Source organism: Eptatretus burgeri, chromosome 2 (assembly GCF_056783735.1).
Source record: "Eptatretus burgeri isolate ZD-2024b chromosome 2, Ebu_testis_v1, whole genome shotgun sequence".
Lineage (NCBI taxonomy): Eukaryota > Metazoa > Chordata > Myxini > Myxiniformes > Myxinidae > Eptatretus > Eptatretus burgeri.
The window spans coordinates 113,037,377-113,055,560 of NC_140962.1; the positions used below are offsets into that span (position 1 = coordinate 113,037,377).

General features: G+C 41.9%; 1 protein-coding gene across 4 annotated transcripts in view; it reads right to left on the reverse strand.

Annotated features, from left to right (window-relative positions):
* Positions 1 to 206: 206 nt before the first annotated feature.
* LOC147032854 (DEP domain-containing protein 1B-like) overlaps positions 207 to 18,184 on the reverse strand; it is a 51,185-nt gene continuing 33,207 nt past the window's right edge. For all 4 annotated transcript variants that reach the window (XM_085870789.1, XM_085870788.1, XM_085870790.1 and 1 more), the window contains exons 6-11: positions 9,546 to 9,593; positions 8,964 to 9,101; positions 8,495 to 8,673; positions 6,198 to 6,374; positions 3,413 to 3,601; positions 207 to 2,549 (exon numbers count right to left, since the gene is read on the reverse strand). In XM_085870789.1, coding sequence (XP_085726915.1) covers positions 2,403 to 2,549; positions 3,413 to 3,601; positions 6,198 to 6,374; positions 8,495 to 8,673; positions 8,964 to 9,101; positions 9,546 to 9,593 — 878 coding nt within the window. In that variant the 3' untranslated portion in view covers positions 207 to 2,402. The remainder of the gene's footprint in view (positions 2,550 to 3,412; positions 3,602 to 6,197; positions 6,375 to 8,494; positions 8,674 to 8,963; positions 9,102 to 9,545; positions 9,594 to 18,184) is intronic.

Below are 18,184 nucleotides of genomic sequence, written 5' to 3' on the forward strand. Positions count from 1 at the left end.
CTGGAAATGCTGGATTTCACAAAAAAAAAAAAAGGAATGACTTTTTTTTGTTCCAAGTAAATCAATTTTTCGCTTTTCAACCAAGTAAATGGATTATTACCTTTGCAACTGTACCATTTGTATTATTCTATGACAGAATAAACTTGGCTCCTTTTATATATGGCTGATTTTTTGTTTTAGATAACTTAGAAATGCTCATCTCAAACTTTCCATCAAATCTCATTTATTCAGAAATCAATTTACTTGCATGCCAACATGTGCCAACACAGACTATAGATTCAAACACAATCTGGCTGAACATGATGATGTTGCCCCACAGCGAAATCGTTCAAGCCAAGTTACAGGTCCCTTGAAGATGACCCCTGGTCTGGATGACCTTTGAATGCCATTGACCATGAAATAATTGTCCTCATTGAATAAATTTGTGTTGTGCCAAAGAATCTGCAAGATGGGTACCCAGAAATCTCATGAACACGGTCAAATCAAGTATTGAGGTTTTGGAGATCTATCATATTGATCTGGCAGAGCAGAGTGTCTATCTGGTAACTACAGAGAAAGCACCACTGGAATCCAAAAAGCAAACACAAATACGAGGTGTGTTCAAAAAGTATCCAACCTTAATTTTCCTGCGTAAACAAATGAAGCTAGGGAGGCGTGGTTTGGTGCACGTATGTAGGTGATCCTAATCCATATGCGTGATTTTTTTTCCCGCCTGCAGAAGCTGTTGGTCGCCGACAGACCGCCGATGAGTGAGGAAGTGTAAGTGAGCGCCATCGGATTTTCGTTTTTGACAAAATGACAGATCACTGTGGTCTCATCGCCAGTGATCACTGTGTTGAAGAAGTTGGGATTGCTGTTCAGTCTCCAGCATGTCCTGTGCGATCTCCAAACGGAGTTGCTTCTGCTCGATCATTAGCAGCTTTGGCACAAACTTCGCTGAGATTCTCCTTAAGCCCAAATCCTCAGTCACAATGGAATGAACGGAACCAATGCTGACATCCGCCTCGTCTGCAAGTTCTCTGATCGTGATTCGACGATCCTGCATCAGCAGGGTCCTCACTTGGTCAATGACGATCTCATTTCAGGATGTTGAGGGCCTACCAGAACGTGCTTCACTTTCCACTGATGTGCGACCATCTTTGAAGCGGTTGTACCACTCTTTTATCTGTGTGGTGCCCATTCCATCGTTCCCGAAGGCCTGTTGAATCCTGCGGATCGTTTCCACTTGGGAATCGCCAAGCTTTACACAAAATTTGATGCAGTAGCGTTGTTCGAGTTTTTCCGTCATTTTGTCAAAAACGGAAATCCGACGGCGCTCACTTAAACTTCCTCACTCATCGGCGGTCTGTCGGCGACCGACAGCTTCTGCAGGCGGGAAAATATTCACGCATACGAATTAGGATCGCCCACATACGTGCACCAAACCACGCCTCCCGAGCTTCATTTGTTTACGCACGAAAAATTAAGGTTGGATACTTTTTGAACACACCTCGTATAAGCAGTGGGAAGCAGAGGAGGTCACCTGCCTCCAAGAAGTCCCACTTTCAATTATAGTATCCAATTTTGGGATTTCAGGGATGTGCTGCTGATTGATCATAAGCCCCATAATACTACAATTACTGGTGAATATTATGTAAATTGGTTGCAGAAACCGAGTGCAACAAGAATAAATTTTGAGAGAGATGAATGAAGGTGGTATGCTCCTCCTGACAATGCACCTGCGTCAAAGGCCCACATGTCAAGGCCTATTATTCAGTCTTTTCTTTGGGCAGTTGAGTGGCCTACCTTTGTGCCTTGAACAAGCCTCAAGTGATGATAGTTTTCCCAATACCTGTTACAACACCTTCAAGAAAGTTTTTCAAAATGAAGAACTCAATGCGACTGAGGCCTGGCTTGCAGGAGCAGTCAGAAGACCATTTTTGTTCCTACTCAGAGCATGAACTATGAATGTTGCAAATGCATTGATGTGAAGGGAGATTATAATCTGAGAAATAAACTGTGTTTTTTTTTGTCTTGTTTGAATAAATAGTTGTACAAACCCTACTTGTGGTTCTAGTTGGTTTGAGTATCAAGATGTACTCGTTTTTTGACCACCACTCATATCAGTGGGTTGCAGTCACTGATTAAAAAAAAAAAAAAAAAAAAAAACATAACTGTATAGAAATAGCAAGTGTTGGAATGTTATCAACCAATTTCTGAACAATTAGTATCATGTCATCACAGCAAAGAACATGGTGTCGTCAGGATGTTAGCGAAACAAATAATCGACTAATCACCGCTGGAATTGTGAATCAATATTCAGGAAAAGAAAATAGAAACCATGAAAGTAAAGAATAATAGTCCGGCAGAGAGAAATAACACAATGGCAAACACTGGCAAACACTGGCAGAAAGGGCGACACACTACCACCGCAGGCTGGATTTGCGCTGAACTTGGCAGGGCCGCCGGCCAACGCTATCTCCAAGTCCTCGACGTTCAGCCAGTGGTTGAAGCCCTTGGTGCAGCACACCAAACCGCTGTCGGTAAATGTCTGGGTAAGCCTTCTGGAACTGTGCAACAGATGGCTTACAGTTAGCAACAAAACCTCGTCTGTCACCATAGGAAGGGTTCATAAAGGATAAATGAAATAATCAGTTCTATGAGGGGGGCTATGTATATATTCATAGACAGGAAGGAAATTGAAGAAAGCATTAGGGAGGGGGAAAAGGGCAGGGAAGGGGGGGTGAGCACAGGATTTATGATAAAAGGGTGAGAAGAGATTAAGATGGAGGTCGGGCAAAAGAGGTGAAGGGAATGCCCGATTGTCGTCTGGGATTCACTCACAGATAGCTTCTGTTACATGTCGGCACGCAAGGGGAAGGGAGAGGGAGTGGTGGGGTGGTGGAAAGAGTGTATGGAGAACACATTGAGAATGAAAAGTTACAGTTTCACCATTTCCATGTACTCGATATGCAGATGCTTTCTGATCGAATAAATGGGAACCAAGTGATCATCAGTAAAAACACTACAACCCAGAGTAGATGCTGTAAACAATTTGGCTTTACCTGCAGTGGTGACACCATGCGTAGTTTCATTAAAATGATTGCAACAGAATGTTAATATCAATGACATAATGTGTAAGAAACAGGTAGCATTTAGAACGGCACTCGGTAGAGCGCATACCCCTGTCAGGCTGAACAGTTTATGTTTAGTATCCCACTGATCGGCTGGATCTGCATCTGGACATTAACCAAAACCTAATTGGTTTGTTCTTGTCTCCTGCCAAACCAATGCAGCAGGTTTTGTCCGAATCTATTCATAACCTTTTGAGATATCATGCTCACAGACAGACAGACAGACAGACAGACAAACAAACAAACAAACAGGGGTGAAAACATAACCCCCATCTACCTCCTGTGTTGGAGGTAGTTACCTGTTTGAGGTGCTTCGTTCGAAGACGTGGATCCATATTTTGGTCACTTGCTATGCTCTCAAGAAGGCGTTCGATGGCGGTGTGCGACGAGGTGCCAGCCTGCTCTTGGAATTCCTGCACAGTGATCTGCCTACAGAACGAGTAGCTCGGTTGCATACTGGAGCTTGCGGCAACATCAGAACAGCACAACTGGAGAAAGAACATGGGAGGAGGGTGGGGGGATGGGGAAACAAAACAAAACAAAGAATATAAGGAAGGTGGGTTTTAGGTAATGATTTAAAAATAATGCATTTTCTTTATTAGATGCTCTTTTCGCTCAAGTCACCCTCATTGGTTTCTGTCATGCACATGGAAATGTTGGACAATGATACACGTATGACATATCGACAGAATGCTTCTTGTATCATGGCCAATCAGTGGTTCATTTGTTTTCTGCAAAATAATTGTGTGCATTGGTTTTTGTTAATGACGTGGCAATTCTTAGTTTTGTGGTTACCAACGAGAGATGATATTTCTCAGTGCTGAAGAGCAAGAAGTGGATAAAAACATTTTTCATCGTCGTTAATAATCGTCATGCTTTTTGACATTAACTTCCGAAACGCTGACACACAATCTGCACCACAATATTAATCAACGCTGAACAATTGGCTTTGTGTGAACGACAAAGATGTTCCTTCAGTGAACGTCGAGTTAATTTTCAAAGTACGATTAAAGGAAATGGACAATGTTTAAACGAAGGAAGCTCGCAGTGATTTCACCGTCTATTAACGGCTCGGTCTATGGTCTCATGGAAATAATCTTTCAATTTTCCATAAAAGTTGAATCTCGTCCCGGCTATAAACTGTCATCCTGGTGTTTCGCAGGCAGGGCGAGGGATCAATGTTTGTGCTGTCCCTCATACGGACACTAAACTGAGTGTCCCCTTTGCTGGAATATGTTGTTGAACATTAAAGATCCCATGGTGACCTACGTTAATAGTAGGCGAGCTATTATCAACACCCTGCACACAAATTTCTGCCCAAACCTACAGAGGGCACTGCATCAGCAGCGCAGCTGCACCCTCAGCAAATGATGCAACCTGCAGCCTTGTGCTGCATAGGAACAAAAAATACAAGAAAAAAAAGTTTACATGATATTTGAAGGCAATGTTGTGAGTGCAACCAGAGAGTTGGTGTCAAAGCCACTCAATGCTCACCTGTTTATACATTTATCGTTTTTAAAAGACTAGCCTAATAATATTTTTTATAAAGCATTGTAGTGAAGTCTGATCCAAATAATTTTAAAGCAATATATGTATTTGTATATTGTAATCAGTAAAATATAGTGTGGTAGATAAAAACATTAGAAAGGAAATAACTTGCACCAAAAACTTTAACCTTTTCACGCTCACGCCGGGGGTATAGCTGTAGCACTCTGTTCTTCGAACAGGCGAGCTAACCAGTTTGTGTCAAAGCCACCCAATATGCTAGCCTGTTTATACATTTATCGTTTTTAAAAGACTCATCCAATAATCAATATTTTTTATAAAGCATTGCCGTGAAGTCTGATTCAAATAATTTTAAAGCAATGTATGTATCTGTATATTGTAATCAGTAACAAGAGCGCAAGTGAGCACAATATACGCCCGAACAAGAAGGTATATACAGAATTGTGCTACTACATGGAAAACAGCATCCTGGTTGCCATGGCAACCACTTTAGATGACAATCGTATGTCGTGACACACCGTCTCCACAGTCTGTACCTATGTACCAAATATGAAACGTGAAAGTTGAAAACTTTGGGAGTTAGAGTGCGGACAGGAACGGATGGAAAACAGCATCCTGGTTGCCATGGCAACCACTTTAGATGACAAACGTATGTCGTGACACACCGTCTCCACAGTCTGTACCTATGTACCAAATATGAAACGTGAAAGTTGAAAACTTTGGGAGTTAGAGTGCGGACAGGAACGGACGGACAGACGGACAGAGAGACAGACGGACGACCGGTATCACATAATACGCCCCGAAATATATATATAGAGCGTATAAAAAAAATTGTGGAAGATAAAAACATTAGAAAGGAAAAATAACTTGAACCAAAAACTTTAACATTTTCACGCTCACGCCGGGGGTATCGCTATAGCTCTCTGTTCTTCGAACAGGCGAGCTAAAAATGGGTTGTGCAAGTTATCAATCACCGGAGTGTTAAAACTGAGATACATCTGAATGTGCTTGTGGAAAAAAACCCCAAAAAAACATGTCGTCGAAAGACCTAATATGATTTGGTTTGCGAATGTACACGTCATGCAACACCAAATAACTGGATTTCATCAACTGAACGTACATGAGTACGTTTACCGCTGCGAGAACAAGATGACACCGACGTTTCGAGCAATAACTCTTCATCAGAGCAAAAGAGCGAGCGAGCATTCCATCGAAAAGAAAATTGAAAACTGCCTTTTCATCATTATGCATTGGCATGTCCATAGCAGGTGTTTGTAGATCACATGGGACACTGAAACAACAGGTGATTAGTTAAAACTCATACATCCTCTCAGAACACACCGTTTGGCTGTAGTGTGCCTACAGGAAGTCAATGTGCACCACCAACAGCTGATTTGTGCAAGGCTATCGTACACAGAAGGATCACGTTTTTGGCGGTTTCCCTCATGAGTATTGTAACGTCCCCCTCTTCCCACCCCACCCCACCTCATCCTCCCTCCCATAAACACAAATGTTTTTTGTTTTGTTTTTTTACAACAATTCAAGTATGGCAACAAGGAAGCAAAGGTGGGTGTGCACCTGTTGGTGATGCAGCTGGAAAAGACGTGCCTCCACAGCCGCACGGAGTCTTGTAGGCACACGGAGTACTTCTTCATAGTGCTCAAGAAGAAACGAAAGCAGGCGATACGCGAGAAGCTCGTCCAAGTGTGACGTGTGAGGGGATCGGAGCACACAACTCCAAAATGTCCGTGTCAGCTGCGTGCACAGAAAGCGAGACCACGGCATGCGTACACAACTTAAGAAAGAAAACACTTCCTGAACCAAGATGACAAGGAAGAACTATCCTTGGATCATCTCCCGGAATATACTTGCCACACCCAAAGACACAACAATATTAAATGCAGCAAATGGTGTCAATGTGTGATGTTCATTTGGAAAATACCGAGGATTCACTATGGTCTACACTTCGCACTTCATGCAAATGTGTTTTTGTGTCAAGAGCAATTTAATTGCCTGGGATTCGCATGGACGAATCGTCTCGGTATGTAGTCGGCTCAAACTTTGAATGGTTTTGCACATCATCCCAAAGATGCTAGCCAATCAATGGGGTCAGGATTTGTGCTCTGGCATGGCATATGGAGGGGGCGTGGGTCATAGATTGACCACAAAAAAAAAAAAAAATAGGACCGCCTGTCCTGAAGCTCACCTGGATCAGGAGCAACAGTAACTCAAACCGCCCACAGACCAACTAAGACCCTGAATTTTTTATGCCGTGAACAAACTTGGGTATATCACAGGTAATGAAGGTTGTGGTCGAGTTTCATTGAAATTTTGTATAATTCGGAGAAGAGAACAAATACCTATTTTTGGGGGGGGTCAAACCACCCATCCCCCCCCCCCAACACACACACACATAAACTCCTTTAATGAGTGCAGATTTTGATGTAGTCAAATTTACTTTGGTAAAACATGCGTGATGACGGTTGTGGTCAAGTTTCAAGTTTCATCAAAATCATGTGTGTAGTTTTGAAGAAGAGAGCAAATACCCATTTTGGGGGTCAAACCAACCCTGCCCCGCCATAGACCGCTTTAATGAGCACATAATTTGATGAAGTCGATAAACTTTGGTACAACATGCGTGAAGAATGTTGTGGGCAAGTTTCATCGAAATCATGTGTGTAGTTTCTGATGAGATGGTAAATACCTTTTTTGGGGGGTAGGGGGGAGGGTCAAAAAAAACAAAACACCGTAGATTAATGAGTGCACATTTTCATGCGGTCAATACACCTTCGCTTGGCATCAGATATGAAGCTTGTGTCCAAGTTTCATCAAAATCGTATGTTTGGTTCAAGCGATAATGACTGAAGTGTTTACGGACTCACTGACTCACCTATGGACACTGTTCGAACGCATAAGCTCATCTGATTAAAGTCAAGGTGAACTAAAAATGACAGAGAAGAGGAGATAGGAGGAGATAGGAGGAGATAGGAGGAGATAGAAGGAGATAGGAGGAGAAAAAGAGAAACAAAGAGAAAGAGAGAGAAAGAGAGAGAGAGAAAGAGAATGAATGAGACAGACAGAGCACCATCTCAGATCATCCCCCATTCTAAACCACGAGATGTTTTTCCCCTGCTGACATCCATCCATCCATTGGGACCATACTCTGTGCAGAGCGTTGGTGCTGCCGAAGCAGTCTGCTTGGCTATTGGGCACAATCCCGGACGGGTCGCCACTCCGACGCAGTATACCAGCATGCTGGCACTCATTTTGCCGACCTCGGAAGGATGACAGGTCGAGTTAACCCCACCTGGTATTAATTCAATAGCTGAGCAGAGTTTGAACTCAGGACCCTCGGATCCCAAGCCCACCACCCGAACCATTAAGCCAACACCAGGCATGCTAACTCCCTCCCAAAATTTTCAGTTTTGACTTCCTGAGAGTTTGCTTCTTTATCCATGCCATACATTCTCCCCTGTTCCTCATCCCTTGTTGTTACGCTCCATCTATTTTGTCCTTCGGCCCTGCTGTTGGCATTTCCCCCTTCTCCTGCTGTTCCTTTTGTTCTGTTGTATCCTGATCCATTCTGTGTTCCATGAACCTTGACTTTGTGTATAAAAACGTCCCCATTACAGCTTCATTACTTATGCGCGAATACGCAATAATCGGTGAAGTCTGATAAACTGTGAGCAGGTTTTTGCATTGCATCACACATTGATGCCTCATGCTGCCTGTGGAGCACCAGGGTGACAGCTTATAGCTGAATCAATATTGAAACCTGGGTAAACAACTCAGAGGTGAATGTGCATAACTTCTGGGTTATCCTACCATTCCATCAAAATAAAGGTAAATTAATGGATGACGTCATTCATACTCACCATGTCTCTGATGTGAAGGTCAGATGGGCAGAGCATGGAGAACAGCTCTGGGTTACGTGAGATGCGGCCCAGGAGGCGTAGCAACAGTTGCAAGCGCCGTCGACTGGCCGGAGGAAAGAGGAGGCTGCTCAGCTGGAGGGCCTCAGTCGCCTGCTCGCTGCCTCTTCGGCTCAGCACACCTGTCATATTGTGAGTCGAGGTGAGTGACTTCCACCAAGCCGGCTGAGCAGACAAACTAAACTTCATTCGTTCAACAATCAGAATATGTTACGTTGATGATTTTTCTCGCTATCTGATGAATAAATATATATATACATTCATTACCACAGGGAACACAGTTTTGTAGACATGCATAAGGAAGGAACAGTGAGTCGTACAGGTTTAACATAAAAAGCTCAGACATTGTTAACATGAAACCCAGGATGTTTACGGTTGCGAGTCAGCCATTATACCTGAATGTTGCCCTTACCGAGAACATTGATGACCAACTCATAAAGTGAATAAGGTATTAAAGGCTCCTTCAAGTTCTGAAAGAACTCTGCGATAGTCTGAAAAACATCCTTTTCAAATCCCGAGTAGGAAGACACCTCGCTGTTATGCTTTGGCCCTAGAGCGTGACAGATGCATGGTACAGATAAGACACAGAAAACATGAAGGCATTCATGCAGACATTGCAATTCAAATTCTGATTGATTTCCCACAACTCCAGAAAGCTCTCATTATTAAAAAAAAAACATAAAAATAAAAAAATATCTAATAACCTTCCCAAAGATGTGCTGCTGTTCAGCTTCCAAAACAAAAACCCAGCCCTTGCAACAATCTTTCATCACTGCTGCCCTTCTCATATCCATCCACCCCGACCTCCCCACACTAAGGTCCCAGGTGCCCCATACCATCTGTAACACCTCTCCCCACACACCCATATTATCCAAATGCCTTTGTGTCTGCTTCCCACAAACCTCCATCAAACGCCTCGTCTCATCCCAATTAGTCCCTTTGTACCTCATTTTTATATTCCCTTTCACATAAATATCCTCTTATATCCACTCACAGTTTGCAAGGCACTTCATTGCAGATATAACCCAGCTGGGAAGCTCATCTGAATGGGCAGAATATACAAAGCAAGCAAGAGATGAATGAAAGGCCTCCATCTGGATATTAAACAATTTCTCATTTGTCGATGGAATTCAAGTTCATAAAAGGTGGAATCTTGCGTTGAAAACAAATCATCAACAGCTCGAGCTGACCCACCATCATAAAGCCCTTAAATTATGACGCCAGAGACGGACGTTAGCCTTTTTACCTGAACATGGATTCCCAGGCTTTTTCGCACAGTGTAAAGTTTAATCTCGATTTTCTCCATACGTCATCAACTCTGACGGCTTTCGTTCCTCAAAACCAAGCATTTCCACAGGCACGTTAATTATCACACACACACACACACACACACACACACACACACACACACACACACACACACACACACACACACACACACACACACACACACACACACACACACACACACACACGATGGCTAATTTGGTGGTCGGGGTTGCATTCGTGGTCTGAAGGTGAATCACGTGAAATCCTGTGTCCCTATTGTGACGGAAGAGGTTTCCGGTTTTGCGAAGATCAAAATCACATTTATTTGAGTAACCTCCTCATTCCAACCCTAATTTACCACTCATTCAGATGTTTATTACTTCTAACCTGCCGTGGAACAACGAAACGTGCATTATAGGCATTGGGTGACGCGATAAATAAAATAATTAAATTAAAAACAAGATTTAAAAAAAATTCGCTTGAAAAAGGAATATTACGACAGCATCTTAAACCAACAATGAACAGACACCTTCAACACCAACCATGACAGGTGGCCAAGTGTTTAGGTTGATTGAGAGCCCCAGCAGTAGGTAGAGGTTGCTCACAATATAAGGAAATAGTCATCTGCTATGACAAAATGGATTTAGGGAATGCTTGCAGACGGGCTACGTGTGACCAATACGCAATAGTCTGAATAACAGGAAGGAGAGTCGAAGGAGCAAAGGGTCAAACCAAATGTGTTTTGCTTGTACGTGCCGACAAACACAGGACGCATCAATTAGTACCACAGCAGAGGATTGTGCTGACATAACCGCTTCTGAGCACGAGGGATGGGGGTCAAAACAAAATAATCAAGCGCAACATAGAATAGGAAACCAAGATGCGATATCATCTGCCTTTCAGCACCTTCGAAAAGGCAAGGATGATGAAGATTAATAAATACATTAAATAAATACAAAAACAAAAAGATAAGTGGCAAGTCACAAGTATAGAAATGGGGGAGGAAATAAAATTAAATTAGAAAGGGACAATTTTTAATTGAGCTGGGATAGACAACGAGTAACGTTGCCCGACAAGTGTGGCAATGTGACTTTACACGTAGGCACTCTCTGGCTTACACGTAGGCACTCCGTTGTTTACACATTGGCGCTCTGTTGTTTTTATTCCGTCGAAATGTCATCTTTCTAATGCACGTAAACATGCAATTAGTCTCGGCATGAGAAATTCAGATTGTTATTCTTCGAGCCTAAAAAGGGCACCTTTCATTTTAAAATTGAGAACGTTTCCGAACCGAGGGCCAAAGGTTGTAAAATAAAACGGGCGGGTATAGAGTGAGCACATCCACATGACAAGGCTGCGAAGAAAAGATAGTAGGTACATAATACCCACTCACTCTATACATTTGGGACTCATGGAAATGAAGAATGACACAGGGTGAACAAGAACGGCACTCGGTAGGGAACACACCTCCGCCAGGCTGAACAGTTTTCGTTTTGTATCCAACTGAGAGGCCTGATCTGGATTTGGACCTGAACCAAAATCGAATCAGTTTGTTTTTGTCATCTCCCTAACTCATCCAAAACTTTTTGTCATAACTCATCCACAACTTTTTGAAATAACATGATATATATATATATATATATATATATATATATATATATATATATATATATATATATATATATATATATATATATATATATATATATATATATATATATATATATATATATATATATATTGGTCCCATCTCACAATGGTGAAGAATCACTTAAAGAAATTAAAAAAAACCTCTCGGATGTGGATCTCCACCAAAATCTAATCAATTTGTCCTCGTCATACACCCAACCTGTCCACCAAATTTTTCCTGAATCAGTCAATAACCTTTTGAGACATCCTGTTCACAGACAGCCAGCCAGCCAGCCAGACAGACATAGGTGCAAACATAACCTCTGTCCACCTTCAATAGGAGAGGTAATGAGTTTCAGGAAATGGGGGTGAAACTTATTCATCCTCCATCATTTTGCTCGTCCATGAGACAACTGCATATGGAGGAAATTTCAAAAAGTTTTCCTTAAATTGGTATCGATTCTGACCTACTATGGAACAATGAAACATGCATTAACTAGAGGGGGAGCACTCGGGAGAGTGCAAAACCTCCGCCGCCAATACTGCTGGGTCACTCAAGTGAACCTTATATCTTATTCATTAAATATGATGTCAACAGTGTTGACAGAGTCATAGTTCTTTTCTCCAACATTTTTTTTTTGGGGGGGGGGGGGGGTTGGAAATCACTTAAAACATGTAAAAATGCAAAAAAAAAGCAAAAAAAAAAAAAAAATTGAAATTTTGTTTAAAAAAAAAAAAGTTTCAAAATTTTTTTTCTCCAACTATTTTTTTTTGGGCGGGTTGGAAATCACTTAAAACATGTAGATATGCAAAAAATTTTTTTCCCCTTTTCTGGGAGGTGGGGGGGTTGGAAATCACTTAAAACATGTAAAAATGCAAAAAAAAAAATATTCCTCTAAATTTTTTTTGGGCGGGGGGGGACCAAGTCCAAAATTTAATGGCATGATCCTTGGACCATACCTAACCCCCCCCCCCACCAAGTTTCGTCGAAATCCGTCGAGGAGTTTTTCCGTAATACTGTTCACAAACAAACAAACAGAAAGGGGTGAAAACAGTAACCTCCATCCATCTTTGAAGATGGCAGAGGTTAAATATGCATTAGGTGACATGATTTTTTTTTAAATAATAATAATTCCAATCCCGACTCTACACAGCAAACTATTGAAGATCTTGTTTATGTTCTTGGAGAGCTCAAACACTACTGTCATGTAGTCAGTCCAAATAAACATTCACATGGCATTATTCCTTAGATGTCTATAGTCACAGTTTTCAAGGTTCCCATCCCCACTCTACACTGTTGGCCATTCATTCATTTTGACAAGATCTTCTCTTGTTGGAGTCACGACACCATCTTGATCATGACAAATAAAATGTGAAAGAAGTCGAATCATCAGGATAAAAGTACAAATCATTGTTGAGATGCTTAGTGAGATCATCAAGATAAACTTATAGTAAAATAAAATAAAATAAAATAAAATAAAATTAATAAAAGGATACAAAGCAGGATGCCATCATGAGGCGTCGAATCAGCAGAAATTGAAACAGGATGACATCTGCGACCATAAATTTATTACATGTTGAAACTGGAGTGTCATGAAAGAAGCTGAACGTGCATACACAGGATGGTGAGCTTTGTTTAATACACTTTCATACTTTGTGCATACACAGAAATCAATATTTCACAGTTAAATTGGTAGCATTCACGTAAGTGATCAAATGTGTGATCAAGGTTGAATGTATACTTGTCTATCTCGAAGCCCTTTATGTACAACGTGGGGAAAAGCTGTCAAAATGACAGGCGCACAGAACTCAACACAACACGGAGGGTTACAATACAGTACACACAAACATGTGAATTACGTCAGATGAATAATTTCAATACATAATATCAGTCCAAAAAAATGAGACTATCCCTGTGGAGGATTAGCAGTGACGAAAACAATTTGTCAATGAAATACACAGTTTTGATGCGATCTTCAAAACATCAATAACAACAAAAAAAAATCTGGCGACTGGCTCGTCCCTTTATTTGGGTGGTTTATAGACAATTGACAATTTCAATCTGGATTACATACAGTCGCCTGCAAAAATATACCCCGCCCCCTTCCAAGGTTTTGATGCCACCTGAGTGTATTTCATGATGCTTTCAAATCAAATTTAATATAGTCTTTACAAACTACTCCAAAGTGATAAAGCTAAAAGAAATGTTGATAAAATATGAATAATTTAGATTAACAGAGACAATCAGATGATTCTCAATTGCATAAGTATTCAACCCCTTTGCCTAATTAAACCTAAATCACTTGAGGAGCAAATTATGTGTTTGAAAAGTTACAAAATAAGTGTAATAGGTTTCACCTGTATGTAATCAGTGGTTTAACTTAAACATTAAGTTCCCCCACTTCTCTAACGAGTTATAAGGTACAACTCACATGGTCAACCAACAAGGTAAACATGAAGACCAAGGAGCTTTCCAAAGAAGGCAGCCATAAATGGTGGAGAAGCACCGTTCAAGAGAGGATTATAAGAAGATATCAAAGTCACTCATTATCGCTTTGAGGACGTACAGTGAAATCAATCACAAAGAAGTGGAAGACCTATCATACCACCCACACACGACCCAGATCAGGTCGCCCATCCAAACTCAGCAGCCGGGCAAGCAAGAGACTGGTTCGGCATATCACTGTAAATCCAACAATGACTTTGAAAGATCTACAAGGCTCTACATCTGAGATGGAGGTCAGTGTTGATCAATCAACAATATCATGTTCTCTTCACGAAGGTGGCCTCTATGGATAGGTGGCAAGAAAGAAGCCATTACCAAAAAAGATGCATCTGAAAACTCAAATGGAGTTTGTGAAAATACATGTTAATGATACTGCAGACATGTGAAGAAACATTTTATTGTCAAACGAGACAAAGGTTGAACTTTTTGGTCTAAATTCAAAACATTACGTCTGTCACAAGACAATCACTGCAGTGAACCTACTCAACACCATCCCTACTGTCATGCATGGAGGTGGCAGCATCATGTTATGGGGTTGCTTTTCATCAGCAGGGGCTGCTAAGCTTGTCAGGATAGAAGTGACAATGGATGGTACAAAGTACAGGAGAATCCTTGATTTAAAAAAAACCTCATTGAGTCAGCCATGAATCTGAAACCGAGTAGGAGATTCACATTTAAGCAGAACAATGATCTGAAACACAAAGCTAAGGCCACACTGGAGTGACTGAATAAGGAGAATAAATGTTCTTGAGTAACCCAGTCAAAGTCCTGACTTGAATCCAATTGAGCATTAATGGCGAGACTTGAAGATTGCAGTCCATCGACGATCCCCATCAAACTTGGCAGAACGAGAGAAATTTTCACATGAAGAATTGGCAAATATTTCATTATCTCACTGTGTAAAGCTGGTAGAGACCTACCCAAAATGACTCATAGCAGTCATTGCTGCAAAAGGTGTTTCCATCGAGTACTGACCTAAGGGGCTGAATACTTTTACAACCAGTGAATTTTGATTAGTACATGTTTTACAGGTATCCCTGACATGTAACCTCCTTAAACTATAAAAGTGTTTAGTTTGATCTCCTCAGTTATTAATTAAAAAGTTAATTTGGAAAAATTGGTTCCACCTAATTTGTGTCATGATGTTTCTACATTACGTGTATCATGTCACGCCGCCTCCAGAAGGGGGAGGATATTACAAGTCTCATCATCAGCCCAACACAACACTTTATTATTCCATACACCCACAACCATTCCCACACCACAACACATCAACACACTTGCACACCATAACTTCAACCCATCATTTTGACACCCTTTAAGTATGTTATTCACAACAGCAAAATAAATGAAGGTTTTAGTGTACAATTTCGGTTTTAGCCAGATTCCTCACGCCAGTAAACATGTTACTTGATGTGGGCGGTGGATAATGCCACAGATCGCTGTCGTGATCACTCCCAAAACCAATAACAATTAACCCGATGTACATACATTCAGCAAAAGCATGTGTGCAGTTTTTGTGGATATACCGTAATAGCGGAGTATGCTTACACGTTGCTGCATACGAACCATGTTTCCCCATTGTCTCGGGTCGCTCACCTGCATTTGACTTTTCATTTACAGATTATATCTGATGGTTCTGCGATTTTTCCTGGCATATCAGCTTCGATGTCCATCGGCATGCAAAATTTCCTTGCTTCTCCATTGTCTCAGGTCACTCACCTGCATTTTTTTTTTCGTTTATTAATTTTCTTTTAGTTGTATTTTTATTTACAGATGCTTTCTGATATTTCTGTGATTTTTTTTTTCCTGGTGTGTCGGCTTCGATGTCCACCGGCATGCAAAATTTCAACTTTCTACGTCACCCAGAAGAGCCTGATCTTTAATATCAGTCAGTGGTTAGAAAGAGCTTTAAATATTAGATATCGTAAAACGCATGGTGGTTATATACCTGGGATCATTCCAATTACACTGGGCCGTGGACCAACACCCAGGCCTGAGGCCTGAGGCCCGTCTGTGCTGCTTCACGCCGAAGTTCCTCCCGAACACCTAGTCCTGAAGTCACTGAGCAGAGCCAACTCCGTGCTCCGGCGGGTTGTTATAATATAAGCAATTTATTACAAGCGAGGGCGGGGAAAAGCACGTGGCACATTAATCAAAGGGTTTAATACAAAAGCAATATGTACAACAAGGGAAAGCAAGGATCGATGAGGTGTGGCAAAAGAAAATGCACGTATGTACAAAGGAGGACGCAGTGCAGAACTAAACCGTCCAGTACTTCTACAATCTTAACTTGTATAACATGACCATCAGAATCATTCCCGAGGAAGGTGAGAGAGCAAAGAAAGATAAGATAAGAAAGAGGTGTTTGCGACCTCCTTGTTAGATCGCGCGGTCGACAGACCAAGGCTTCCCAGTCGCTGAGGAGGGGAAAGGGGGGAGGAATACTGAGGGTGTCTATCGTGCATGGTCGGAAGGAGGTGCAAAATGAGGGGCGCAGTGAATGGCAGATGAGGTACAAAGAGGAAGGTGTAAATATGTGGATCAGGGGGTTTTGGAAATAAAGAAAAGAACATGTGAGGATAGGTCTAACCTGAGAGCAAAGAGTTCTAAGCGTGTAAGTGTTTAACGGACAAATACTGCACTCGGCCTGGCAGCTGTCATCACGCTCGTTCCTCACTCCATTCCACTGGCCCCGTTCCTTCAAGCTCCCCATATCATGACCCTAAGAACACGAAGAGAGCGCCAGAGAACCAACCGTGCCTTTATAATCCCCCAGCAGGGGTGGCGCTTGGGAATGGACCAAGAGGAGCGATGGGTGTTCTCCAGCGCCCTCATTGGTGTCCAGACCATTACCCCAGCGCGAGCTCCACCATGTGAGGTTTGGCAGCAGAAATGCCCTCACTTGCCCTGAACTCAGCTACGCGACTGAGTTCTGAGATGAGCATGGCGCCGAGGCATTTTATTGTGTTCTCCAGCCACGAACACAGACTGGACACTAAATGAGGACCATATATACCATATATACCACAATCGGGCCATCTATACCACATTGAACTGAGCAGAGTGCACACTCGCACCCTGAGCTCGATGCCAGAACGTCCAAACCCAAGCACCCAACATGATGCGTGTGCTACCCCCAGTCTCCTGATGGGCCAGAGAGAGGCGGTGAACGTCGGTGGTGACGGTGGTTGAGTGATGGCTGCGGTGATGTAGCGTAGCAGTTGATTATGGCATGGTAGTTCATGGTGGTTGAGGTGTCGTGGTTGTAGCAGATAATGACGATGGGAAGCGAGCTTAGGTTGTGGCCGAAGGTGTGGGGAAATTATTATGAAGGCGTTGCGGTGGTCGGAGGAATGTTGTAGCACTGTGGTTCGAGTATGGTGAAGGTTGAAGCGAAGCATCTGATGGGTAATGGCATGAGGTGTGAACATGAAAGGACATGCACATGCTAATGAGCTGCCTGTTGCTGTGATCTGCATGCTTGTGTGATAGAGAGGTCATGTGTGCAAAGTAAAACATATAAAGAATGGGAACAAAGACCCGCCTGAAGCCCACGCAACACATATGACCCATAAACCCATTACACATAAGGGAAGGACTATATAAAACTAATACAAATTAAATAACTGTTTCAGGCCCACGACAGGTTGTGTGCCACTGCCTTGGGGAGTGACAGATTCACAGAACTGTAACAATATAATATGTATGTATGTATATATGTATATATATATATATATATATATATATATATATATATATATATATATATATATATATATATATATATACATATACATATATACATACATATATATACATACATATACATATACATATACATATATATACATATACATACACACACAAACACACACACAATAGCAAATTAATACAACCCCTGATGATGTGAATACCAAAAGATGGGTGGCGGGGGGGGGGGGGATGGGGGAGAGAGCGGGGAAAGATGGGGGAATGAGGAGGGGTAGGGAGCGAGGAAGGAGGGGGGAGGAGCAAGGAAGGATGGGGGAAGAGAAGGCAGACGTGCGGTGGAGCATTAATTGTGATTCATACAGTTTCATCAAAATGATTCTGCATAGAATAACGGTTAAGATGGAAACAAAATAATGTTACAAATCCATTTTCTACCAGGCACACTATAAACACCTCATCGAGACAACCACTGTTCGGACAGACAGACAGACAGACAGACAGAGAGAGAGAGAGCA